At 39.3% G+C, this 27,739-nt stretch overlaps 1 protein-coding gene across 3 annotated transcripts in view; it reads right to left on the bottom strand.

The window, feature by feature from the left end:
* Positions 1-27,739, bottom strand: part of LRGUK (leucine rich repeats and guanylate kinase domain containing) — a 109,043-nt gene that overhangs the window by 6,138 nt on the left and 75,166 nt on the right. For 2 of the 3 annotated variants that reach the window (XM_088018423.1, XM_088018425.1), the window contains 3 exons: positions 17,693-17,832; positions 6,889-6,977; positions 4,907-5,029 (listed from right to left, as the gene is read on the bottom strand). In XM_088018423.1, the coding sequence (XP_087874549.1) occupies positions 4,907-5,029; positions 6,889-6,977; positions 17,693-17,832 (352 nt within the window). The remainder of the gene's footprint in view (positions 1-4,906; positions 5,030-6,888; positions 6,978-17,692; positions 17,833-27,739) is intronic. The other variant, XM_088018424.1, reaches the window with a different exon arrangement.

Raw genomic sequence — 27,739 nt, 5'->3', positions numbered from 1 at the left:
TCTATAAATGGACCCATGCAGTTCCAGTCTGTGTTGTTCAAGGGTTAACTGTCTATATATATAATTAAAACTAAATTCTATTATGCAGAAGAGCTTATAATAAAAAGCAGCAACCCGAGCCCTACCTCTCCCAACACCACTTGTACTCTCCTGAGAGTCAACCATTTTTTTAAAGATTTTATTTATTCATTTGAGACACAGAGACACACACAGAGAGAGAGAGAGAGAAAGCATCAGCCAGGGTGAGAGGCAGAGGGAGAGGGAGAAGCAGGCTCCTCACTGAGCCAGGAGCCCGATGTGGGGCTCGATCCCAGGACCCTGGGATCATGACCTGAGCCGAAGGCAGACGCTTAACGATCTGAGCCACCCAGGCGCCCCGACGGTCAACCATTTTTAACCACGTCTTGTTCTTAGATATTCTGACAATAATCTTATTTGTAAATAATATATTACTGGCTTTTATTGACTTACCAGTTTTCAGTCGATCTTTGGTAGATATGAATATCTGCTATTATCAGAAAGGATTCAGCTCACTTAATAACACTCCCCGTTTTTCCTCCCCCCAAGAGCCCTATCACTGTTTTCAGTTCCTCCATCTGTCAGATCTACACCTTCGTGTATCGTATTTCAATCCTGCGTTTCTTGTTCCATCAACAACAGATGATGCATGTTGACTTTCCACCTCTACCTCCTCAACTTTGTCATTAGAGCTCTACTTTTCACTGCCAGTGTTAATTATAGTAAGTTTTGTTGTCAGAGTGTTGTCTTTTCATGATTTAGCCAAAGATTAATTTAAAATATTGAAAATTAAGAGGTAATTGTTTACTGCAGGACCTGGCGGTTGAAAGTGACTACACTTTCTTCCCTGTAGTTCCAGCACGATGACTACTATTTCAGCACAGAAGTACATTTCTGGGATCAAATGTCAAATTCAGATTGACCTCCACTTGTTCACACTCCGCATTTAACTTAAGTTCATATCTTTGCAGTAGAAAAGGCTGATGCAAATCGGGTCTATTCAGGATAAAGCTTGTCACTTAATGAGGGTGTCTCTGTCTACCAAGATGATATTATGACTGTAGCAGAGATGAAAAGGGTAGAAGCAAGTTTTAATGAGGTGTCCCCAGGAGTTCAAGGCCCTATTACTAGGAAACACAGTCCAATTATCTATCTGGGCTTGTCCTTGACCCAGGAGGAAATGTAGTGGGTGATGTAGGCATACTGAGGGGACACGTCCAATGTGAGGACACTCATGCTGTCTGGGTTATGTCTGAATGGCAAGCAGAAGCTGCAGTTCGTGGGTGGTAGTCCATGGCTGGAATCCAAAATCAGCTCTCCTGGAAAGCTCCCACACTGGGCATGGACACCTGCCTTCTGCTCAACCTACCAACTACAACTAGGGCTCGATGGCACCAACATTCCCAGGCAGAGACAGTCCAGGATTGAGCAATCTCCCTGCAGCTAGGGTTCTGCTTAGACGTTTTGAGTACTTGTAGGGACACCTGGGTGGTTCAATCGGTTAAGCATCTGCCTTTGGCTCAGGTCATGATCCCAGCATCCTGGGATCAAGCCCTGCCTTGGGCTCCCTGCTCAGTGGGGAGTCTGTGCCTGCTTCTCCCTCTGCCTCTCCCCTGTGCCCTGCTTGTGCATTCTCTCTCTCTCTCTCTCTCTCTCTCAAATAAATAAATAAATAATCTTAAAAAAAAAAGAGAGAAGCAGCTTTGAGTACTTGTTATCAACAGATAGAAAAACTGAATTGCTCATTGGAAGGAGGGGATCCCTCTTACCAGGTTGGACAGAGTTCTTGGGTTTGTCTCTTTTTGTCAGACAACAATTTTTGGAATCCCTTCACAGAGTACTAGCCCCCCTTCAGGTAGAATACCATGATACTAGAAGACTTTGTTTTCCAACCTCTTGCTCCCACATAAGGTAATTGAGCTTGTCTAAGAAGTACTTCCTAAAGAACTGAGACCAATACTGCCAACTTCTGGATTTCTCAGTGACTGAATAGCTCTTTCCTCTTGCAGTGGACAAGTAACATTAGTAATCCTGCTTGGGAGCTTCTCTCCAGAGTATACTAGACTGAATCTTGTTCTGCTAAATACAACGTTGGATGCATTTATGTTTTATGGGCTAGACCTTTTATTCCAAACTATAGAAGCATAAAGTTTTCTTCCTTCTTTTAATAAAAAAAAAAACACAACAATCCATAGATCTTATGGCTAAATCTCTAAAGTAATACCAAGATGGTATGTTGAAGGGAGCACAGAAAGAAAATAGCAAGAAAAATGTCACTGGACTTTTAATACATATTAGTTTGTTAGGTTTGGTGTAGCCAAGTACTGTGAACTGAGTGGCTGAAATTTAATGTCTCACGGTCTTAAGAGTCTCTAAGTCCGAGATCAAGGTGTCAGCAGGTCTGGTTACTCCGGAAGGCTGGGGCAGAGCAGCTGTTTTAGGCCTCCCCTCTAGCTTCTGGCGGTTTGCTGGCGGTCTAGGGCTCCTTGGTTTCTACATCGCCCCAGGCCTCTTCCGGTGCGTGGGCCTGTGTCCAAATTTCCCCATTTTATGTGGACACCAATCATATTGGTTTAGGGGTCTACCTTACTACCTTACTCCAGTATGACCTTATCTTAACTAATTACATCTGCAACAACCTTGTTTCCAAATAAGGTCACATTCTGAGGGGCCAGGACTCCAGCAGGGGAATTTGGCAGGGGGTGGGGCGGGGATGGGAGGGGCACAACTCAACCCATAACGCATGTTCTGGTCTCTTATTTTTGAAAAAGACAGTAGGTCTTCATTTAAAGCACACACCAAAAAAAGGTGGGACGGGAATCACAGAACAATGTCTGTCTTTCAACAATTACTTTTTCCTTTCTATCAAAGAAAGTATTAAATGAAAATGCTTTGAAAGACAGATGTAAAAAGGTGGTAGAGTTGAAAGACACACATATGTTACCACCAGCGAATGGTCAAACTTGAGGGTAGGTCTGACCCCTCCTTTTCACCGTGGGGACAGATGATGTATAAGCCCAGTGTGGCCTGTTAAGCATATTAACTCTCTGTTATGGTCGGAATGTGTCTATCCTTCTCCCTTCAATTAGTATTGAATATCAATACTAATTAGAATACTAGGGCCTCTAGTAGCTAGTGAAATGGTAGGCTTGAAGGAACCCCTTAGAAGGCAAGGTTATTTTTCATCATCAAGTTTATGGGAAGAAATCCAAGTGCTACAGCAATAAAACTCAGAAGTAAAGGAAAACACTCATTTTTTAAACTGTCATTCTTATGACACATGCCATCAAAAAATATCCCTTTGCTGTGGCAGACCTTTAAGATAACTTTTTAAAGTGACATTAATACTTCAAAAATTATTAAATGTTCACCATTGAAAATATGGGAGAAGAACAAAGAAATAAAAATTGGTCATAATCTCATCACTACACGATAATAACTGATTCTATTTTGGTGTATCTTCAGTATTTTTTTCTATACATACACATGAATATTTTTAAACCTAATTACACTGGCTATACATATGTATCTCAATCTCCATACTTATTATTATATCATAGACACTGATTGTATTTAACGCCTTATATCTTTAACATTTGTTTTAACATGTAGAGTGATGTGAAAACTTAATTGTATCTAAAGGGCCAATTTTTTCCATTTATCAAATATTTCATCAAACCATCATGGATTCTTAGTTTTTTTAGTATATAAAAATAAAATATATATCCTGTAAAGACAATTTAGAAGTTACAAAAAAAGAATAAAGAAGAAAATAAAAATAACTGATATTTCTAAAGAAATCTCCCCTGTTAATAATATTCTAGTGCACTTCATTCCAGTCCCGTTTCTTGTCTATTATGTTGCCATGGATTCAGATACTGCAGAGACTCTGCCAAACCCACACGACCCCTTCTGAAGAATTCTCTACTTGGTTCTCTGTCATTGGTCTGGCCACAGATAATCAGATAAAGGATGGGTGCTTGATATAGTTGCAACCAATCCATAGACCAGCCTGTTTCCTATGAGGGCTCTAGCTACAGATCCCTATTCAAGAGCGGCACCCCTAGTAGATGGTGATTGACCCAACCAGCCAGATTTTTGCTTGGGAAATTTGGATTCAAGACCTATGTATGGAGAGATGGTCAATTGTAGAAGTAAACACAGCAGAAGCAGGAACAGAATGTAGTAGAGTGCCTGCAAAGGCCAAGCACTAAAATCAGTGGTGGAGTGTCAGCTGTGGTCTATATGTGGTCTTCAGTTTAACACCTACTCAGCTTTTGAACTACACTTTGATATATTAAGCACTGGAACCCTGAAATGCCCTTTTGTATATTAGACACCAGCTGGTAAACATTTAGAAACACAGAGCTATACTAGTCAGAGATGTTAATTGCAAATTACAAACACCAAATCTGGCTCATTTTAGTACCTAAAAAGGAGTTGCTGAAAAGCTTTCATGTAGTTTATAGACTAATGAAAAACTGAAGAATCAGACCTAAAAACTGGGCAGGAACCAAGGTAAGCTAGGTGCCAAGAACACAGCCAGGTCTCAATACCGGAAGAGATAGGTAGATCATCACTGCTTGCCCTCCACAATGGATTCTTGATCTTCCATTGCCAATGTCTTGATGGATCTCTAACTGCCCTTGCATCTTTGTGTCACTCCCTCAAGATTCAAAATCCCAGAGAGAAGCTTTCAATTGGATGAACCCAAGATATATGCCTGTGTCTTCCCTGGAGGGCCAGGATCTACTTCCTTCAAAGTCCACGGTGGAAGGTGGGGCCCTGCTCCCCAGTTTTAAGATTTCTCTGAAGCTTAGGGAGGAGTGCTGTGATCTTAGCTAATCAGCAGAAAATAACTGATTTTATTCGACAAAACTCAACTCACCTCTTCTCAGAATACGGTCCAATGGGAGCTTTAAAATAATCTTCACAAAGCTCAGAACTTTTCTGTAGTTCTAAAGCTGTAAAATAATGTAGACCATTGATAATAGGTGCTGGCACCAGACCCCTGAAATCAGAAACAAACAAACAAACAAACAAAAAAAACAAAGAATTTTGTAATGATACCAAGCATACACACACATAATACCTAAATACTGACTGATATACCCACATAAATGTAAATGCCCATAAAATCTATTTGGAATAATATAATATATCCACTCAACATTTACCCCCGAGCTTGTCTTAAAACACTAGCATTATTACATTCTAATTTGTAGGTTAGGTGAATTTGTATTGTTTTGAATCTTCCTTATCCATTAAGTCACTAATATAGGCAAATTATCTTCCTACCGATTAGTATGTATTCTACGTATTCTATTAGAAACTCTAGTCCATTTGTTATGTGAGTCAGCAATGTATCCACTGCTATAAAAATCGAAATAGATATTTTCGAATTTTGTTTCTAATCCAGTGCTTTGAAATGATACCAGAATAAAATATTTCTAAAAATTCTAATATTATACTCTCAACTGAACTCCAGTGTAAAATATTCTTTTTTCATCTCTACTAGCCTGTTTCCCCAGAGTGACTTGGAAGAATCATTAACCATTTTTAGTGAAAAAATCCTGTTGCTATTCACCTCAGACTTGCTAAATAGAGTTGCTGTGTGCAAAGTAGCCCAAATGCATATAAATGCATGCAAATTCGAAGCATCTATCTGTCCTGGTATGACCCATTTGGAGCTCATATTTAAAACTGCTTCGGTTCTCTGTCCCCAGCGTTTTAATAAGCATGGCTCTGCTGCTGGTCGGAGGTCACACAGACCCCAGCTTTGCTGCTCTGGAAGACATTGCCTATCTCCCGGTCATTACCTTCCTGGCCCTTCAGTAGAACTCTGTGTATGCCACACAGCCTATCTTTTGAATCAGACTATCCAAAGATAGCCTATCAATATGGAGAAAATTCATCACACTTTTTTGGATATGTAACAAAGTGACAAAACTTGGTTTCATTTATATTGGATGAAGATTTTCAACAGATAGCTTAAAATTACAGACAATAAAAAGAACTGAAATTGAAAAAAAATTTAAATGGCTTCTTTATTCTGCTTCCTTGAATCACTGCACTCTAAAAAGCTTTTTAAAATGCTATAATTAAGGTCTTGTCATGCTCTTCCTAACTTTCTGAAAACAGAGACTTCACTTTATTACTCAAATTTTCTAAAATGTGACACAGGAAAGAGAATTCAGAATATCAAAGCCTATAACATTAATGATAAAATAAAATGCAAGCATTCTATAGCTATCCTGTGACCTAGTTATTCATTTTGAGTAAATATTAAAGCCTAAATGTGACTCTTGATATGTAAAAATTAATAGTACAGTAATTACAGCCACTAACATCACGAAGCCTTTACTATGCAGAAGAACTAAGTAAAACCTTTCATATTAAGAATAGAGAATTCATAGGCTAATAAGGATACAATGATTCCCACCCTCATGGAATATACAGTTTAATATGGAAAGGAGGCTTTAAACAAATGACTTTACACATAATTACTATTGTTTTGAGAGTCATGATGGACAAGAGCAAGATATACAATAGGATATAATGAACCTTCCGTCATGAACAGCCTTGGAGAAGGCTGATATATATATTCAAATTTCACCAGAAATACCATTCTTTATAGAATGAAAAAAAAAAAAGCCATCAGTTTCTAAGAGCTTTGAACACATTATGTCTTTTTAAAGTATATATAAATGAAAGGAAAATAAAGCTTCTAGAACTAGGTTTACTACTGAATCACTGGGTCCACTTTAGTACAGAGGCCTCTGTTCACGTTGATGATTCATTTGGTATATCTGGATACTAGAGAATCAATCTAAAGATGCCCAGGTATAAATAAATGTGATATATCACTACCTTTGGAACAGGAGTGTATGATGAGGAGGTATCTTTCCCATCAGGGCCTGCCGGGCTGTCTCATATTGTCTCTCTATAGATTCTCTTTCCTAGGCAAGGAATATGATCAGAAAATTATACTCATGTTAAAAATATGTCAGATGGTGAAAGTAGCTGTAATCAATATATTGTTACTAGAGATTGTCAAATATGTGGAAAGAAAAACGGGGAAAAGGACTAAAAAACAACTGGTATTGGTTCAGTGGAAAGAAAAAAAAATTAAATATTTTTACGAAGAACACAATATATCAACTTCATTTGACATCTAAATAATGTGGCAATTCCTTGTCAATGTTTATATGTTTTTTTTAATCTTTCCAATGAGATTATCTCTCAAGGATATATATTATTATTGTCTTTTTGTCTTCCCAGATCTTTGCACGCAGAGTAGTCAACTGATTGATTATATCCAACGTTTCAGTACCACCCTGAAATATCTCCCACATTTCACCAGCATGTCACCATCACTATATACTTAGTAAACATTTGATGGGAAAAGAGAGACATAAAAGACATAATCACCGCCTTCAAAAGGTTTATAATCTGGTGGCAAAAGGGGATTTAAAAAGAGAAAAAAAAGATAGCACATGCTGTTTTATAAATAGTATAATGTGTGTCTATATATGGATTATGTAATGGAGTGTGATCTGTTTAGCAACCATCCAAGTGCTGGATTTCCTCACTTTAAGCAAAGCTGATGTATAAAATTCTCAATTTACAGAAAAGAAATCAGCAAGTTGCTTATTTGTTTTACATAAAAGACTAAAGTATAAAGGGATTTATAATAACATTTATTTAAACAGCAATCTTTGCTTGCAGTAACTGAATCTAAAATAAGCCTCTTTTGATTTTAATGTGACGACCAGGTTCGTCTATGAGTTGATATTTAGTTAAAATCACACAAGAAATGACAGCAAACAAGTACACTAGAGGAAGAATACACACCAAACCTACGGTTGTGAGCCCATAACTCTGGGCTAACCACTTGTTCTAGCCTTGGGGGCTACCATAGTTTCAAGTGGCTGTGTGTGTTTTGGGGGAATTTTTCAAGAATCAATTTTTAAGGGGTAAGTTGATGTGATTCTAAAAAACATTTTTGCGTCACAGAAATTAAGCTGCAGGAGTGATGCCAAGGTTGGCCCAGTGAACACCCCTGGGAAACAAGTCACTCCCCAGAGACCAGAAGTCCCTTTGGTCACTCCTATGTTTCCCTGTACACAGCATACACACACCTGAGCATGAAGTGGGTGCTCAATCTATATCTTTAATGTACAACAGTATATATTTGGGGAGATAATATAAAGTGTGAATAATGTCTACCATTCTTCATGATCTGGAATAGAATTTGCTGTCAACGGTTGCTAGCTTGAGAAATTCTGGGTCATGCTTTTGAAAGTGTTCCTTAGACACCATGACACATGAGAGTTAACATGCAAACTCATGGAACACAGGCTCTCGGGTGTCTGTTTGGTCATCAAGACCATTTGACGGTGTCCCTGGCCATTAGCTCTGTGATTCTGTCTAAGCAGGACAAGGAGAAAATATCTGTTGGGCTGGAGGGATGGCGTCTGTAATGGGACAAGAAATGAAGAAAGAAACTCTATTTAAATTTCACCATTTAAAACTGTTTAAATAACCCCATAGTCCTTGCACTATCATCTCCCACTTAAATTGTTTCATATTACTACAAAATTACTATATATGGATGAACTCTGCTGTCCTATCCACTCCCAGGTTAATGTATTATTATTTTTCCTCAATTACTCAATGGCCAGTACATATATTCTCTATTGTGATTTTACTTTATACCATCTTTATTTTTTTCTATATTGATCCTCAACTTCAATTATATCATGACTGGAAGGATATGACAATAATAGTGGAAGTATAGCCTGGATCTTTCAGAATTCCCACACAAAAATAGTTAGAGCAAGCACATGGCAAAATAAAAAACATACCAAAACATCAGCAAGAAAACTAGGTGAAGAGATTCCCCTCAAACCCCAAATCAGAAGAGAAATCCCTTCAAATGCCAAAATACAGGTGATAGTAGCAACACCACCACATGGTACCAGTGCCTATGCAAGAGGAAGACAAAGGAAGCAACAGGGGAACTGAAACACCTGAGAACAGGAGAACCTCAAAACAGTTAAAAAGTATTCACTGGGAAGAAAGCAGCACGACTGGGCACCACAGCCGGAGTCCAGGGGAGCCTGTTCCTACCCCAATAGTGGGTAAGAATAAGGGGTCCACAGTAAGTTCCAAAACTGACCCATGGGGCCCTCTTCTAAGACAGGGCCCCACCCTAGAGAAAAGCCGGTAGGAGTGGGATCAGAATTAATTAGGACAGAGTCAACAGAGACAAAGAGAAAGTCTAGACCAAAATGGTGGAGCGGAATAGCCGGAAACGCCCCAAAGAAAACTGCCATATATTTAAACACAATTCAAAAGAACCACGCTTCCTTATAAAAGTTTGAAAAAACGAATTTCACATAAAAATGAGAGATTTCCTGGTAAAATCCCAAAGCTATTATTTTAAAAAGAGGAAAAGGAGCAGGAGAACCCCTTTACATACAATGAAAGTGTGCTCGTAAAACCGGCAAGATCTGTCATTGACTATTTCAAAACTAACTAAAAGACATTAAGGAAATAGCATAAAACAGTAAGAAACAAATAAATGACAATTTTTTCCCCAGAGGGAGAGAGCACACGAGTGGGGGGAGGGGCAGAGAGAGGGAGAGAATCTCAAGCAGACTCCTTGCCCAATGCAGAGCCCCACATGGGGCTCGATCGCACAGCCCTGAGATCACCACCTGAGTTGAAATCAAGAGCTGGACACTTAACCGACTGAGCCACCCAGGTGCCCCAATAAATTACAATTTTTAAAACTCCGAAATGAGGTGACAGACCTCAGGAAAGAATTAGAAATATATGGGGAAAAAGTCACTTCAGAAATGAAAACTAAACCAGAGGGAACAGAAGAGTGAATAAAAACAAAAAAATAGTACCTTCAGAGGACTAGAAAGTGAACGGAGGAAAGTTTTTAAACTCAAAAAGAAATCAAGAGGTAACAAGATTCAAGAGAAAATGACAAATATTTAAGATAGACAAAGAAGATCCAAAATGCAAACAATAAGAGCCCTTGATAAAGAAACCAAAACAAGCAAACAGGATAGGTCACAAAAACTACAGTTCGAGTCTCAAGTATGACAGACTGTCATCGGCAGGCAAGAACTCAGGAAATGCTGCCCCCATAGCCCTTCCTGGATCTAGCAGAGAATGTGCCTAGACAACAGAACTACTAGATATTGGCCTGAGGTCTAATGATGAGTATCAAGTGTGTACATATTTGAGAACTAAGACAAAATGAGAGTTAAAAGGGAGCAAACATATGACTATGTGCTGAGAGTATAGCTGTAACACAACCACAAATAACCAGGGCTGGGGGCGGGTGGAGAACATGTGCAAACAAAATTTTTAACTGTTCTTGGTCTTTCTACTGGGTGCTAGTCGTATTGGTATTGTTATTTGGAGACTCTTCTGTCCACGATCTGGATAAACCATATGAGAAGTTTAGTGACACTGTAGTTCTATCATCTCCCATGTCTTTCAGAATCAGGATGCTCAGTGTGAAAGAAAGATATGTAATAGAGAAGACGACAAGTAAAAATCCCCAAGTCTTGAATCTGAATTGGAAATATTAACTTGAACTCATGAAGTTCATCTCATCTATCCACAGAGAAAGCCTGGAAGCAATGACCACCCCAGTAGCGACAAGCACTCCTGGCAACCACGTGTCCTTGCACTAACATCTCCCACTTAAAGAAACCAGGGCTCCTTGGAGAAAAGATAAGGTTTGCAGGTCTGGGACAGGGAATGCACAGAAGAGCATAGAAGATTTCGTCCTAACAGAGAGCAAGACGGCTACTAAAGTCGAAATGGGTCATATTAAAGGACACAGGAGCCACCCTGAAGAGGCTCTCACTGGCCAAAGGTAGGACAATTTGAGTTTCAATAAAGATACAAAATGCTGTGGGTAGATACCATTCAATATGTACAAATCAAGAACATAATGATCATAAATATTTAAAAATTAATTGGTCACCGTCAGAGAGTAATAGGAAACCATTATCTTGAAAAGAGCAACTAGACAGCTGATCCTATATGATCTGTGCCACTTGGTAGCCTGGTGGTAGATGAGCGGAGCATCTCTTTATGGTATTACTCCAGCTAATAAATCTGGTGAATGCCGTGCCCTGAAAAATGCATCTGAGTAAATGAAAGCACTTTTCTTTTGGAATCAAAATTGACATTGCTAAGCTGTGTGATCTTGGACAAGTTCTCTGAGCTAAGCTCTCACACAGTATTGAAAAGAAGTGGTGCTTAGTAGATTTAGGTGCCCAATATTTTGTCACCACAGATCCACCTTCTCACTGGCCTTCATACATTCAGGTACTTCATGGGATTGGACTGGACTAATCTGCCACACACACACACACACACACACACACACACACACACACACACACACATTTGCTCAAGTGGCTTTGAATGAATCAGCCATTCAGCAATTTTTCTGGAGAACTGGCTTTCGGTAAGCTGGTCTGCCCCAGGAGTGAGGGTGGTCCCTAAGGAGGTCAGAAGACCTGGCTGAAGAAACAGATACAATTGAAGTTCAAGTGAAGGTTGAAAGTCAAGCTTCTTCTGGAAGGCAAAGATCTAGTCACGGTTCCAGAGCAGAAAATCTTCACTAAGCCATCATAGCCTTCATGCATGCCTTCCAGGCAGCCAACCATGCAAAAGGGGGTTGCAATCAGTGAGGGGAAACTAAAACACAGTGATATATAACAAAACTCATGAACTTCAACTTCTTTAATCAATAGTATATGTGTCATATAAATAAAAACCTTTTACTGGATAGTGTTTGTTACGTACTTTTTGCAATGGTAAGAAAAGAGTTGTGCGTTTTTTTGTTTGTTTGTTTGTTTTGTTTTTTACTCGAACCTTAAAAGAAAACTGCATTTAAGAAGGAAGGCTGATCAATATTTATTTACAGTTCTCCGGGAATCTTTCAGAGATGTTCAAATTAATATGCTCTGGGAGTCATTCAGAAAAGTAAGTACCATTTAAGCTAAGAAGAGAGAAGAAATGAAACAACAGGATTGTATAAGCAAGGAATAAGGAAATACACTGAATATTTTATTACTATTTAAACTCAAATTATGGTCATATTCATGGAAAGTATTTGATATTGATAAACTATTAGAGTTACAAGCAAGAAAAGTGATGTTAGCAGATGTTTTTCCAGATTTGAAGACAAAGAATAATACTCTTGGACATTTCTTCCTAACGGAGACAAGCCACCTGCGTCCCAGTGATCCTACAGATGAGAAACAAAACATAGCTCTTGGAACATTAGGCGTCGGTAATCCTGAGGATGTTGCCAGGCTCCATTAGTCCATTTTCTACTCAAAGAAAGAAGGCAGTGGTAGAAGGGCTAGAGACACCGACCTCACCCCACCGATGAGAGGAGACCAGAGGCGTCTCTACCAGACTTTTCCATTCAATAAGGGCAGGGATCAGCTCCACTTGGTTCTAGTGTCTAGAACAGGGTCCAGCAAGCAAATACCTGCTATCTACTGAAAAGCAAATCTAATCCTTATACATGGTAGGAATTCAACAAATTCAAGATATGTGAGAAGAAGGGAAGATGACTGAGTGAGAAGAAAGGAAAGAAAAGAGTTAGGGAAGGGGAGGCGAGCCCTCTGCACATGGGAAAAGACAGGATGGCTATGACAGCAGAGGCTTTTCCTGGGATTGCTCAACTAGCAATGACAGAATGGACTCATCCTCCAACGAACCATCACACAGACTACGGACACTACTTTCCCCCACGGCCACACCTCCCGTAGCTCATTATTTCCCTTTTCCCAGATTTATATCCAGGGGGACAGGAAGCTAAGTCTCAGCCCTTAGCAAGCTCTCACCCTGATGTGCTCTACTGCTGTGGTCTTGATTCCTCACTCTCTTCGAATCCTTCAGATTGATCATGTAGTTGCACCTGTTTGGTTGTGGTTTCAGCATCAACCCTGTAGAATGCCCTTGATTTTTCAAGCTGCGGGAAATCCTACCCAATCCCAGAGAGGTTAAGTAACTCATTGAGGCTTGTCCAGCTAGTGAACAGACAAATAGCCCTCATTCCACTACACCAGGTGCCCTCCTCCACCCCCAAGTGCCAGCATCCCTTGCGTCCTTTTCAACCTTTGCCACCTCCTTCCCTCTCCCAAGATAAGCACTCTCCTGTTACGGTGACCACTTCTTTTAACCACTTCTTTTATCACCTAAATATGCATCCCTAAGTATTATGGTTTAGTATTGCCAACTTTTAAATTATATATTATTAGAATCAGATAGTGTGTACTCTTTAGAGTCAAGAATTCTTTGGTTCAACAGGATGTTTGAGAGAGACATTCATGGACCAAAGTTTGTTCATTTTCATTACTGTACATATTTAACTGTATGAATATTCAAAATTTTACTTGGCCAATCTACTGCTAGTGGACACTTGAATTTCCCGTTTAGGACCACTATACACAAGGCTACTACGAACATTCTTGCACATACATTTTGGTGCACGGGGCCACACATGTCCATTGGAATCCCACTGTTGAGGCATAGGGTATGTGTACGCTCAACTTTAGTGGATAATGCCCACTTACTTTCTAAAGTGTCCAAATTGAACCTTCCACCAGTTGTCTTATAAAAATTTCCACTATTCCACATCTTAACCGTCAGCTCAGACTTTTATGCAGCAGTATCTTACTGTGGCTGTAATTTGCATTTCCTGATATGAGGTTGACTATCTGTCCACATCATTATTGGCCATCTGGATATTATCCTTTGTAAAGAGGTTTTTCCGTGAGTTATTTTTTCTTAATAATTTATAAAAGTTTTTTTATATATTCTAAATAAAAGCATTTTGTTATACTTATTATAAATATCACCCCCCCATGTGGTTTGTTTTGTTTCCTCTTTAATACTGTTTTTTTATACATGTTACTAGTTTTAATGTTCCTCAATGTTTTAAACTTTTCCTTTGTAATTAGTGTTTTGTATTACATTTAAGGAATCTGTACCTGCCTTAAAGTCATAAAAATCTTCTCCCATCCAAGTACTAACCAGGCCTGACCCATAAAAATCTTCTCTTACATTATCTTCTAGAAGTATTCTTGCTTTGTCTTTCACATTTATATAGATAACCCACCTGAAATTTTGTAATCACACCTTGACATCCATGAAGTTAGAAACTCTGCACAAGGAAAGTGTGGAATATTTGGATAGGATGAGACAGAAAGACCTCACGTGCACAGGGAGTTTGAGGTAGAATTGAGCAGAGACGAAGAACACTGTCTTCAATTAAGTGGGAAGGAGCTTCAGAGAAGCAGAACTCAAAAAGCCTAGGTGATGGAAATTTCCACCTATCCATTACTGTCAAATGGCTCTCTTGATAGTCTCTAAAGGTAAATATGAATACATTAAATCTACAGTGAAGACACCCAAAAAAAGCACAAAAATTTCTACTTTTGGGGGGGAACAATTTAAGATACAGGTTTCTGACAGAGGAAGTTGCAATTTTTCTTCAATCCACTAAAAGGTTTCAAAAGTACATGGAAATTTATGTTGGGGAAAGTAAAATGAGCAAAATAACATCTTCTCCAAAAGGTTGCAATGAAAGGTACATGAGATAATTTACATGAAAGCCCTTTCCAAATTACAAATGCTGTGTAAAGGCTGTTTATGTTCTCTAACATAACATGATAACGTCTCTCTAAAGTTGCTGCTGTCATGTTGCTCATTTTGCATTGTTAACAGCTACACAAAAGGTTAATAACCTAAAATCTTAAAAGTACTTAAAATTTAAAAATAGTATTGAATCCATCATCTTTAAAAGAAAATGAGGCACTAAAAATAACCTTAGGCACATTACACCCTATATATATGACAGCAGCAATTTAGTATTTTGCACCTATTTCTGAAGAATGTATCTACCTGTTGGTTGTTGGGGGATTTGATTTGTTCTCTGTGAAACTGTTGTTACACTGTATCTCTGCTAGCACTGATGGGCAAAGACACCAGAACCTGGAGGCTGCAAGGAGTTTGAGCATTGTTACCATCAGGGATCAGTCACTGCTAATGTTCTAACAGGGGACACAAGAGATGTTCTAGACCAGGCTATGGATGCCCTGGATTATGGGGCCGAACGGTTTCTCAGGGAGGTGACTGCAGGGGAGGAGTGACCCCGGGGAAAAGTTCATGAGACTACTTTTGACTACGAGTGGTCTGCAATACCTGCACCCCTCCCCCGTCGACCACCACCAAGGTGGCCCCTCGTACTATCACACTGCCTTTTTATCATACTCTTCCCTCTCCAGTTTCTCCAAAGTCTTCATTAATTTTATACTGAATTATTAATATACTATTATCGATTATTTATTATTATCAGTCATGAATTATAGCTAAGAACACATTGTGTGTCTCTGAGTTTTTTTGTTTTTCCCCATCTCTGTTCCTTTTATCCTCTGTTCTTGCTCCTAAATACCTGAGTGCCCTAGACCAGACAAATGCTGTCTTTAAGCCTGGAGGTTATCTAACAGGTGAAATTCAGACTGGTCATGTTTAAATAAATCATGATTACCCACTAATGGGCAGAGGGGTGTGGCAAAACAATGGTGTGTGTTGCTCATCAGTGTGTGTGAGGTTGTGCGGCAGGACAGCAGAAGTGGGATGTGAGGGGTTCTGGCTGTCAGAACACAGACTTTATCATGAAGGAATAAGTGTGGCCAAGGATTTGTTCTGGAGTTTACGCTATGGATATGCCATGTCCTGGGGACATAAAGAAGAACCTATATTTGCAAGTCTAAGCCCCAACAAGCATAAAGCCATACTATCCAAGAACAGGATAACAAGCGTAGAGAGAAAGGGGGGGAATGACCCATAAAGAACTGAGATTTCCCAGGATGGAAAGATAGAGGCTGAGAGGCTCCTCATGGAGAGGGAGCCCCCTAGGGGTCAGTACTAGGCGAGGGTACTGGTAGTAGAGGATACAGAGAATACCGGCGCCACTGGCTCGGAGTGGAACTCAGGCTCTTAGACTAGGGGCATCTCCATGGTAACCATGGTGGTCTGGAAGCCAGGGGCTCTTCCCCAATCTTCCGGGATGGTGAAACCCTCAGGGTTCTTGAACTTGATCCAAAGAATGGGAGTGATCCCAACTCTTCATGACTGATAATTTGACTTCCCACAGATCCTGGTGGATGGCAACAATTCCAGAATTGATTTATTTTGGATAAATCAATATGATATTTCCTGCCACTTAAGTATCATGGCACAAATTCATATTATTTATACATGTTTAGAGTGCACCCACCCTCTGTTCCTCCTAAGAAGCCCTGATCTGTACCCATGCTGTTTGCCCTTCCACAGGTGACTGGACAAGCAGTCTCACATGATCTCTGAGGAATGGCTTGAAAAGTCCAGCTGGGCCAATTAGATTCTCTTGCCTCTCACAATATGAATGACAGAGACAGAGAGATGTGACCAGGAATTGGGAACACAAAGCCAAGAGGCCATGGAGAGTCAGGGCTGCTGTGCATGAGAATGAGCTCAAATTACGTGGGAGAGAAGCCTGTGTGAATGGAGGAGCCTGGCCAGGAGAGATAGGACCACAGAATACTTGAGAATCAGGAGCAGAGATGACAGGAACTTGATGCCTCTGGAAGGCAGAGAAATCCGAGCACCTCACTCGTTCATTCCAGTGCCGGGCAGTACCTGTGAGGTCTGTACTTCATCCCTGTTCATGATGCACTGTGAAGCCACTCGTTATATTTTTTCTATGGCACTACCTCTTACTTAAGCTGACTTGATCGAGCATCTGTTTCTTGCACGTTGAACACTGGCATCGTAGGACTTAATCTGAGCAGACCGCAGAGCTATGCCTGGGTATTCCGCAGCCCAAGACTTTTCATCTGAAGTAACCAGTCTGATTCTTTCAACCACCCACCGCCTATGGTTCTGACTTTAGAGTATGATGTGATTATTTGCTGACAACAGCGTCGCCTTCAGGAAACACAAACTAGGAGTTGACAACCAAAAGGCAAGTCCTGTAGCATCTGTGGCAACCGCAGTGGCCATGACTTAGGCCTCCTCATATTCCCAGATCATCCTATAAAACTATGACAAATGGAAAATGAGCACAACCTAATCTGCATGCAGAGCCAACTCTGCACTCAATCTTCCCACACATACCGATTTTTCTGGGTGGTCCAAGAACTGAGTTGGGACAGTTATATGACTGGCTTGAGTGCTGCAAAGTTGTAAGACAGGGCCTCTGAGTGGACTCATTTTGAAGGCTAAGCACAAGAACACTCAACATTTTACCCCAACAAGAAAGCCAGTTTTCTCTTGAAATACATATTTTACCACGTTAGTTCTGTCAAAGTCCTTTTCTATTCTTGCTAAAGAGTGTCCAAGTTTTGATTAAGGGCTAGAAAAAGGTACTCACAAAAGCTACACTGAATATTCTTTGTAGAGCCCATGTCTATTCCTACAGGTGTAGAAAGAGGCTAAAAATTTGTCTTCAGCTCATACCAGTCAGAGAAGAGTTTTGGCGAAACTTAGTCTCAGAATACCCAAATCCCCTTTTGGTCTGAGCCATGTGATGCTCAGATGAGGCTCTATCCCTCCCTACTCCCCGCCCCATCCTTACCACTGGGGTTTTTTTGGCTGCAAGTTTGGCCCATAATTTCACAAAGTAGTTTCTGTCTGTAGAATCCAGGAAATCACACAAATTCAAAGTGGAGAGCTTCCTAGAAAACTCCTCAGATTTTATCGGAGATATCTTAATACCTGGTAGGGAAGAAAGCAAAGTTTACAAATAAAAGGCATGAAATAGGATAAGGGAACTTCCTGAAGTGAGGGAAATTTTTTGTATCTGGATTGTCCCAAACACAGCAAACTAAATACTTAAAGTCTGTGCATTTCAACTTGAGAGTAAGATAATAAAAATATGTCTTAGGGGCGCCTGGGTGGCTCAGTCGGTTAAGCGTCTGCCTTTGGCTCAGGTCATGATCCCAGGGTCCTGGGATCGAGTCCCACATTGGGCTCCCTGCTCAGCGGGGAGCCTGCTTCTCCCTCTGCCTGCCACTCTGCCTAGTTGTGCTGTCAAATAAATAAAAACTTTAAAAAATATAAAATAAAAATATGTCTTAGAAAACAAGGTAATAATTATTATTGATTATAGTAAATACAGACCACAGCACCTAGTACACGTGTCCTGGGAGTACACTCGGTGCTCTCAACACAGGCTTGTGAAGGGAACTGAAGTAAATCTTCATACATACAATACCTTCCAGACACTTAAAAAGTCACACTGATAATTACTTTCCCTTTGACAAAATTCTCCTAAAAGGCTAGAAGGAAAATAAAACATGCAACGCTGAGAAGAAACTTAAAAAAATAATGGAATGGATGATGAGGTCACTGTTTGACAGAATTTATTCATAAATAATGCTAAAAGCTTCCTTTAAAACACTAGAATGTCCAGAGACCTAGAATATAAAGAATCTACATTTCTATTACTGCTCATCCACAGAGAGCCCTGGTGTAAGTGCTTTTGGATATATATGAGCATCAACTCTTTCAGGAATATTGCTTTAAAAGTGCTAAAATAAAAAATTTAAAACTATTTCCACATGTCCCACCAGTCAATATGGCTGACTGAACAGACATGGGAAGCTCTCCTCAAAGACAAGAAAGCACTAGATAATATATAACAGAAATTTGTCTTGCCTACATAGCACTGCTGAGAAAGAAGAAAGAAAAATTTCCAGGTGCTGGAAGTGAAGGTTCCAAGTCAGAAGAGTGGGAATCGATGCCAAGAAGTCCAAGTGCTCCTGGGGCTGAGGTTTCTGGACTGAGAGGGGTCAGTCCCTGTGTTCTTGTTGCAGAAGTCCTGGGCTCTTTGATGAGGTGAGAAGCCACAAAGGGGGTGTCTGGAAATCTCAGCCCACGGACCGAGAGACTGTGCCTGGACACAGAGTCTCGCCTGGACTGAGGGTGGAAACACCTGTGGAAAATCAGGCCTCTGATCCTGTGTTGCATGCTTGTATGGAACCTGAACTCAAACTCCCACCAGATTGTGTGGCAATCCCAGACCAGTAAGATAAGGAAAAAACTTGTAGGCAAGTCAAAGTATTTAATCATATCAGAAAGTCTAAAGCTCCACAACCCAACACCTGCCTTGAGAGAGAGAGAGAGACAGAGACTCAGAAGATACAACAGATGAGTGAGTCCACACCAGAGGAATTCCAGGCCACAGAGCAATCTGAGGAGCACTGCGGTAACTACGGTTCTAACAGTCACAGCGATAGTAAGGGATAATCGCATGTGGAGACCTTCTTTGTTAAATCTTCATGATGGAAAAGCCATTCAATCCATATTTGTTGAGTACCTGCTATGTGCCAGCTAGGGCTCTGGACGTTGGAGATATGGCAGTAAAGTCCTGAGCTGTGGGAATTACATTCTCATGTTGGAGAGAGACAGACAACCACATCAGATGCTATAGGTGGCAGTATTGTGCAATGAAGCGAATGGGAAGCCAGATAAGGAGAAAGAGCCAGAGAGGGCGTGATGGTCAGAGAAGTCCTCTCTGAGGGGGTGACATCGGACAGGTAACTAAAATCACAAGAAAAGCATTCAACTATCTGGGACAAAAGCATTATCATGCAGAAAGAGGTGCTTTGTATAAAGATCCAGGAGCATGCCTAACTGAATTAAAGAATGGAAAGGGCTGAAGCAAGGGGTGGGGGATGGGATGGAGATGCTGGAGCCTGTGCTCATTTAAAAAAAGCAAAGAGGGAAAATACTTGTCCTCTTGATGGGACTCTAAGAACCAAAAGAACTGTGAAAAAGACCAGATGAATTTGAGAAAAGTTAAGATAAAAATGAAAGAAATGGAAGCTATATTCAATGAGAAAATTTCCACAAAATTTCCAGTCTATGTGTCAGGGTTCCTTTTTCTACCTTTCTGAGACATCAGCAATTTGTACCGTGGTGTGAACAAGTTAAGTTCAATCTGATGATACAATGGAGCTATAATTCCAACAACTTTATGTCTTTATGGTTTCCCAACAATAAAACATTTTGGGTAAAGATAATGTGTTTACATTAGTATTAAACCATCTTGTAATGCCACCACTTTAATGACTTGGACTCCTATAATGAAGAGTTTCATACAGTTCTTAAAACAGTTACTAATGTCTTAATACATCAATGGACAGGGATCCTGCTTCTCAATTAAATATATATATATAATTACCACTGTTACAATACCCTGCAACAAGAGTTTAACATATCTTATTCAAAGTATCTACATTAAAGACAACCTTGAGGCAACATTAAAAAATATATATAAATTACAGTCCACAAAAACAACCAAGTCTCTCAGTATAAAGGCTAGTTAAATTTATGTAAACAGCTGCAATGAAGCACAAATGAATTTAATGATGTATGACAGATTTTAAAGTTATTTTATGGATTAGTATCATTATTAAACACAGGAAAATATAAATGAATTACCCGGAACAAGTGGAAGTACATCTCAAATTAGTTCTAAGTAGCTTAGACCTTTTATTTAGACTTCTATCCCTTTGCAGTCAAGTGAATTAAAATAATTTGCATAAAACATTTTAAAAGCAGCATAGAAACCAACCTAAATAACAAATGCAGTATGAGCTATGTACCTAAGAATAAAACATGTTGAGCATATATTTAATATCATACCATCACACAGACAAAACAAGGCCTTTTCTTGCACAAAGCAGGAAATACAAAATGTTGATCTGACATTACTGGCACGCGGCCACATATCCATGTCAATAACTAGGAATAACATTAGAATTTGAGAATCAGACTGTGAATATTTTGAGAAACAAAAATCCCTACTTTAATAACCAATGTTTCTATATTAATAAGATTAGTTATATAGCAAAGCAACTAAGTCATTTTCCTGTTCAAAAATATGAGACTAAACACTTGTAAATATACATTTTTTAACGTTTAAACAAAACCCTGGGAAAAAAATCAATCAACTGGAATATGTCTCTGTTTGAAAACCATGGGAAATGTATGACTTGGAAACAGGCTTTAATTTTCAAACAAAAGTTCTCAGATAACTGGATGGTTTCAGAATTGTTCATTCCCCCCCAACTCAAATGGGGTTTAAAAAAAAACAACACATGTTTATTTAGGTAATAGTGAGGTTTTTTGTTTGTTTTTTTTTTAACTAGAGAGAGAAATTCATCCCTACCATGAATAAACCCATATACGTATAAAATATACTTGTAAAATCACTGTAAAGGAATACTGAAATATGTAACCATAAAAAAGGCCAAAACCAAATTAATGCACAATAATCTGTAATACAGTATTTATTTTTAATGAGAGTTACATAGTTTTAGTGGAAAATTAAAGGAAAGCTCAGTTCATTGGGAAGTATCACAAAACTAAAGGTTCTGAAAAAAGTATTTTTCTAGGGCAGAATTAAATCTTGAAAGTCTTGTCTATCTGTGCTTCCAAGTAAGGAATAAAAGCAACTAAAATTTCACATAATAGCCATAATAATTTTCCATAGCAAAATAAGCTTTTATAGTGGAAAGCTACCAAATCCAAGGAAATAGAGTAATAATGTTCATGTTATACATGATAAAATGAGTATACTTATTAAATCATTCTCACAGTAAAGTGCTCTGTTCCTGAGTTTCTAATAAAAGGATAATCAGCTACTTAAACAGAGTCTATATCAAGACAGAGGAAAGCATGTGAATGTATATTCTCACACAGACAGAATGAGGTACAAAAAAAAAGTTTCTTTTCATTGAATTTCACACTGAAACCTCCTCAGTACAGCTGAACTAATGGGCTCAATATTTGGTCCCTGCATTTAGAATGTCCTAATTAGAACATATAACAGGGGTGCCTGGCTGGCTTAGTTGGTGGAGCATGAGACCCTTGATCTCAGGGTTTTGAGTTCGAGCCCCACCCTGGGTGTAGAGCTTACTTAAAAATAAATACATATATAACTTAAAAATAAAATAAAATAAAACATATAACAATAGTGCCCTGAATTTTTTTTTAATGGATGAGTTTATCATGAAGTAGTTAATTGATGCTTTGAAGGAGACAAGATATAGGACAGGCAAATTTCAAGACTGGAAACTTGATACATAAGATCTGCATATGTACAGCACTTGGGCAGGAGAAAGGAGAAGCAGGAAATAGGAAAGAAACATTCAGGGAGCTTGGATACACATGAAAGCCTTCTTCTCCTTTAAGTAATATGTTTGATAATGAGGCTGGTAATGAGACTTCCACCCAATCCTACACTCCCACTTCTGGCAAGCGCAAGGGGCTTCCTAAGGGATCATCCTTCAAGAACAGCTTTTTCAAAGATGTTACTTCATTGGTCAATTCCTCTTAGACTTTTTTTTTTTTGGCGGGGGGGGGGGTCTTCCTTCACTTTTCTTTGTCTGTGGAAACTGGGGGTCTTTAAAATTGGGTAGCTTGTAGAAGTCAGTCTTGGTCTCAACCCACCGCAAAAGGAAAACAGAATGCCCACTATCTGGTAGCTGATTCTGAGTTAAATAACTTGACAGCACTTACTATCTAACCAATTTGCAACGCAGAATATAAATGGCTTTGACTTTATCAGTAAAGAAATAACAGTAGTAAAAACAATAGATAGCATTTATTGAGCATGTACTATGTGCCAGGTGCCGTGACAAGCCTTTCATGTGTGTATCACAAGTAAATTTCATAATAACCCTAGAGCTGATGTTTCCCAACTCACTTCTCTAAGCTGCAACGCTGCACGTGAATGTCTATGAAACAATCTCTTGATCTCGGTAACATGTTGCTCAGCTACAATTTCTTCCCAACATTATTCTAATTCTGCTTAAGCTCCTTAATTCGATCAAGGTTGTGAAAGTTTTTAAGAGGATTTTCAGAGAAGACCATCCTATTTGACAAACATTCCTACCTAGTTTGAACGGTTCTTAAATCCAATTAATGATAAAATGCTATGTTTAATTTTTTTTTTGCTGCTTACATGTTAACACTAATACTCATATACACACTTACTATGTGCCAGACATTGTCTTTCAATTTATTAACTCAAACTCATTTACTCCTCACAATAATCTTGAGGTAGGTACTGTTATTGTCTCTATATGAGAACTCTGTAACTTGCCCAAGGTCACACAGCTAAATGGTACAGTGTTGGCACTTCCAGTGATTATTTTGACTGTTCGTGTTATTTGAAATTATGAATTTCTAAGGTTACAAACTTAAAAAAAAAAGGCTTCAGCTTTTGCTAATCATTCCCGCACTCTCCTAATCACCTTGGAGATGAAAGATTTGGTGGTCTGACATTATTTATCTATCATCAACACAAAGAAATGGGTAGGCTCTTATTCTCTTTTCTGAATGCCTGGTCAAACAAAAAAAGTGATTTCTAGAATTATGTCTTTCAGATTGAACTAAGCAATTAATTAAATTCATTTATGAACATATTGTGCTAGACACTATATAAATAGCACAATTATCTAAAGTGGAATTTGGAGGATCTTTTATGTTAACAAGATGATTTCAGGGTTGTCATGGAGCAAAAGGAAAGGGAGTCAGCTAAGTACTTAGTGCTGAAAATACTACTGATCAAGATTTTTTTTTTTTGCTTTAAACAAGAACTTAATTTTTATGCATAAGAATTTTGGACATATCTTCTCTGGAGCCCTAATACTGACAACGAGCATAACTGCCAATCCACTGGATCCTTGCTATTGTCCCAGAAAGGAATTCAGCATAAATCATATGTCAACCTATCCCATTACACATGGAGTTACCAGAGCAGGGAAGCATCTAGTGAGCAGGCCTCTAGGAACAGCACCAGAGCAAAGCTTCAAAGAGCTCAGTGCAGGGGTTTCCAAACTGCAGGTTGCAAACTAAATTGTGGAATCCATTTTGTAGGTTATGACCAGCATTTTTAAAATTTAGGTAGAGCCAGGTGTAGTAAATGGATATCATAAAAGGAACCTTAAATTTTATCCAGCCCAACTGATCACCCGACATATGGAGGCTTCTTGTAAGATTCCCAACACAGAGCCTCTAAGTTCTAAAGAAAGCCTATTTATTCCTTTGAACATGACTTCTAACTTTTAGAAAGTTCCTCATTATGTCAAATTGAAATAGAACATAAGGTTGCTCTTTCACAGGACAGATTTTCATATATGTGAATTTGATTCTATGTAACCTTTTCCAAATAAACACAGGTTTATCGTAGAATATTTGGAAAATACTAAAAAGCATAAGTGAAAAAATAAAAATTATTCATAATCTGACAACCCAGAACTCACAACTGGAACCATACTGGCTCTACCTCCTTAACCTGTTTTCTCCTGAATATGTAACAAATATTTTCCTCTTCTCTATATTCTTCTACAACATAATGGCAACGTAGCGTTCCAGCACATAGCTACACCATAACTTTTCCATAACTTATTTTTAAAACCCCATTGGGTGGCTACATTATTTCCAGATTTTATTATAAAGATATTAATGGGCGGAGGGAGAGATGAACCATGAGAAATGATGGACTCTGAAAAACAAACTGAGGGTTCTAGAGGAGAGGAGGGTGGGGGGATGGGTTAGCCTGGTGATGGGTATTAAAGAGGGCACGTTCTGCATGGAGCACTGGGTGTTATGCACAAACAATGAATCATGGAACACTACATCAAGAACTAATGATGTAATGTATGGTGATTAACATAACAATAAAAAATTTAAATAACAAAAACCAAAAAAAGATATTAATGGGAACATCCTTCTATGTCACTTACTTCCTTGTGGTAAGTCGTAGATTAGAGTTACTAGGTTAAAGATAGGCAAAATTTAAAGGCTCTGACATATATTGTTCAACTGTCCCCCCAAAAGTTGTATCAGCTTACTTTCTCAGTGATGACACAGAAAGCCTGTTTCCCCTTAACCTCATCAAGAATAGGCATTAATTTGCTTTCCATCTTTGCCAGTTTGGTACCCCCCACAATCTAATCCATTTTAACTTATAGAAGTGGTCAAAGCAAAAAGCTTTTTGACATGTATTTTGGCCATTTTTCTCTCCTCTTTTGTGAATTACCTGATCGTGTCCTTTGTTCCAATTCTCTTTTGAGGCTTGAAAATAACTGATTTAGCTCTTTAAATATTTGAAGAAGGCTCTTACGCCTAGTGGAACTATTATCTCGGTTGATTTCAATACTAGCTGCTGGACTTCCTTTAAAAAGCTGAAAATCATATTAGCTAATAGAGGGACTAAAGTCTGCAATGTTTTCTGCTTTCCCATAAAGATCACTTCGCTAAGGAATACAGCAAATCGAAGTGATGTGAACTTTGTAAACACAGATGGAAAATGACAATTCTTATACAGCTAAAAAGCAGAAGTTTCCATTACACAGAGAAAATCAATAATAGCAGTAAAATCCTCCCACCACAAAGGCGTCAATGATCTTTGCACTCCCTTCCTTGGACTATAAACAAAGTGTTGCCCAGTTGCACTGAGCCTAGGACACTTTGATATACTATCAAAACACAAACCTTATACCATCAGGAACACCCGGGGGGGGGGGGGCGGGGGAGCGAGAGCTTCCTCTAAGTCAAACAAAGGGAAACTTGGCTTTTCACTTCCCTTTAGAACCCTAATAAAAATGCAAACCCGAATGCCTTAAGGAGCCTCAGAACAAGTTGCCTGAGGAGGAAACCATGTATTTTTCTTAAGTTCTCACCTAAGTGAGGTATCGGTGCCTCTGAAATGCACCCTTCACCGCTCATAAAACAAGGGGTGGTTATCCTAATTTTCTTCCTTTTTTTTTCACGTCTGTCCTCCCCGCCCCCCACGTCCAACCCAGATACTTCGTGAAATCTGTCCATTCCTGCCACAGTGCCTTATTTCAGGCCCTTACCATCTTGTTAGGACTATTGCAATAATTTCCCAGCCATCCTTCCTACTCCCTGTATTGACTACCTTAAATTTATCCTCCATACCAACTCTAGACACGTCTCTAAGATAAAGATTTAACTATTCAGTGGCTCCCCATTGTTAGATCAAGTTTCCAAACTCGTTATTAGCATAGCACAAAACACCCTCTGGATCTACAGATACCTACGGCTCTCCTGACATCTGGGTCCTTAGAGGAAATGCTGTGTCTGCTCTTACTGCCATGCCTAGTATATGCTGTTCCCTCCTCGAAAGAACCTTCGGTCTCTCCCATCATTCTCATTTTGCAACCTTGATGACTTGGCTGAAAGATGACCTCCTCTTGGAAGTGTTTTCTGATCCAATTCTCCCATCCCAGGCTGGATTCAGTGTCCTTCCTTGGTATCCTTAGGGCATACTGGAAAAGTTAATAAATGGATTTGCCTGTCCATTTGTTGTTAAACCTGGCCCAGTGTGCAGTGGGGCTTCCAGCTGCCCCAATCACATGGTGTTGTAATGAACTCTCTTATCTGTCTCCCTGGATAAGAGAGAGAGCCCCTTGGGTGTCCTCATCAACGCTATGTACGTCTAGCAACTTGCACAGTGTCTGGCACATACGAGGCGCTCAATCAATGCTTGTTGGATGACTGAACTAACTCAATAAGTTATTTTAAAAAACATTCATCTTATAACTGTCATCTTTGACAAACCAGATAAATCAAAGGGTAATTATTGGCATAACATAGGCTTTTCATTTTATAAGAGGATTCCTGCATCCTGGATTTTAAAAATGTCAATTTCTTCTACTGAACTTGAATAACATCTGCCATACATACAATTTCATGGACACATACCTTTCGTATATGGTAAGATCCATTTATACAGGCATTTAGTCCTCAATTGTTTTCTATTTTTTAAATACAGGATGCCAAACAGAGCTTCGGATGCTGCTATATACATAGTAAGCACTCAATAAATACCTTGTAACTCTTTAAGAGCCAAATCTTGGGTTGGCTGCTTTACTCACAATTACTGCCTTCTGGGAATGCAGTTGCCATGTACTCGAGGAGGGGGCCCCAATGGTTACGTGTCTGGGACCCTGTTTCTGCCCAGAGTAGATTAGTTTAAGGATGAGCACCTGAGGCAACCCAAGCCAACTGGTATCTCTCCCTGAATTTTTTTTTTTTAACTTTAGGATTAAGGAACATGTAAATTAATCCCTTTCTAGTAGTGGGAGCTGCCAGATGTAAAACCAGATGTAAGACTTGAGAGGTACTGGTGGCCATGTTCCCTGCCATGTGCAGAAACTTCTATGTAGTCTGTCTGAATCAAAAAGAAAGAGCCACCATGGAGAAAGAAACAGAGAAATGACGAGAGTGCAGTTGATGACAGAAAATACTGGGCATGATGAGAGTCTGGGTTATGTTCAATAACAGGTCCCCAATTCTGAGGCTCTGCTATACCTCTGCCCTCCCCACAGTTTGGTTGTAGGAGATATCCCACTCCCTTCTTGTAGATTCCCATAAGCTGGCTCAGGTTGGACCCCAGTAACTTGTCAGCAAAGGAATCCTGATGGTGTGAATTGATAAAGGAAAACTGATTCCCCTCAATTTTCTCCCCACTAGCCCTTTTAACTGATTCAACAAGATGGCTTGGCATAATGAAGGCATGGGCTAATTTACATGAGGTTACTACTCGGACAGAGAAGGAAGGTATTCATTTTGAAATACATTT

This window comes from Eumetopias jubatus, unplaced genomic scaffold (assembly GCF_037043125.1).
Source record: "Eumetopias jubatus isolate StellerSeaLion01/CBP00866 unplaced genomic scaffold, mEumJub1_p1.0 scaffold_14, whole genome shotgun sequence".
In the NCBI taxonomy this organism is placed as follows: Eukaryota; Metazoa; Chordata; class Mammalia; order Carnivora; family Otariidae; genus Eumetopias; species Eumetopias jubatus.
Note: the sequence above shows the minus strand (reverse complement) of the source record. Positions and strands in the feature narration are given on the sequence as shown.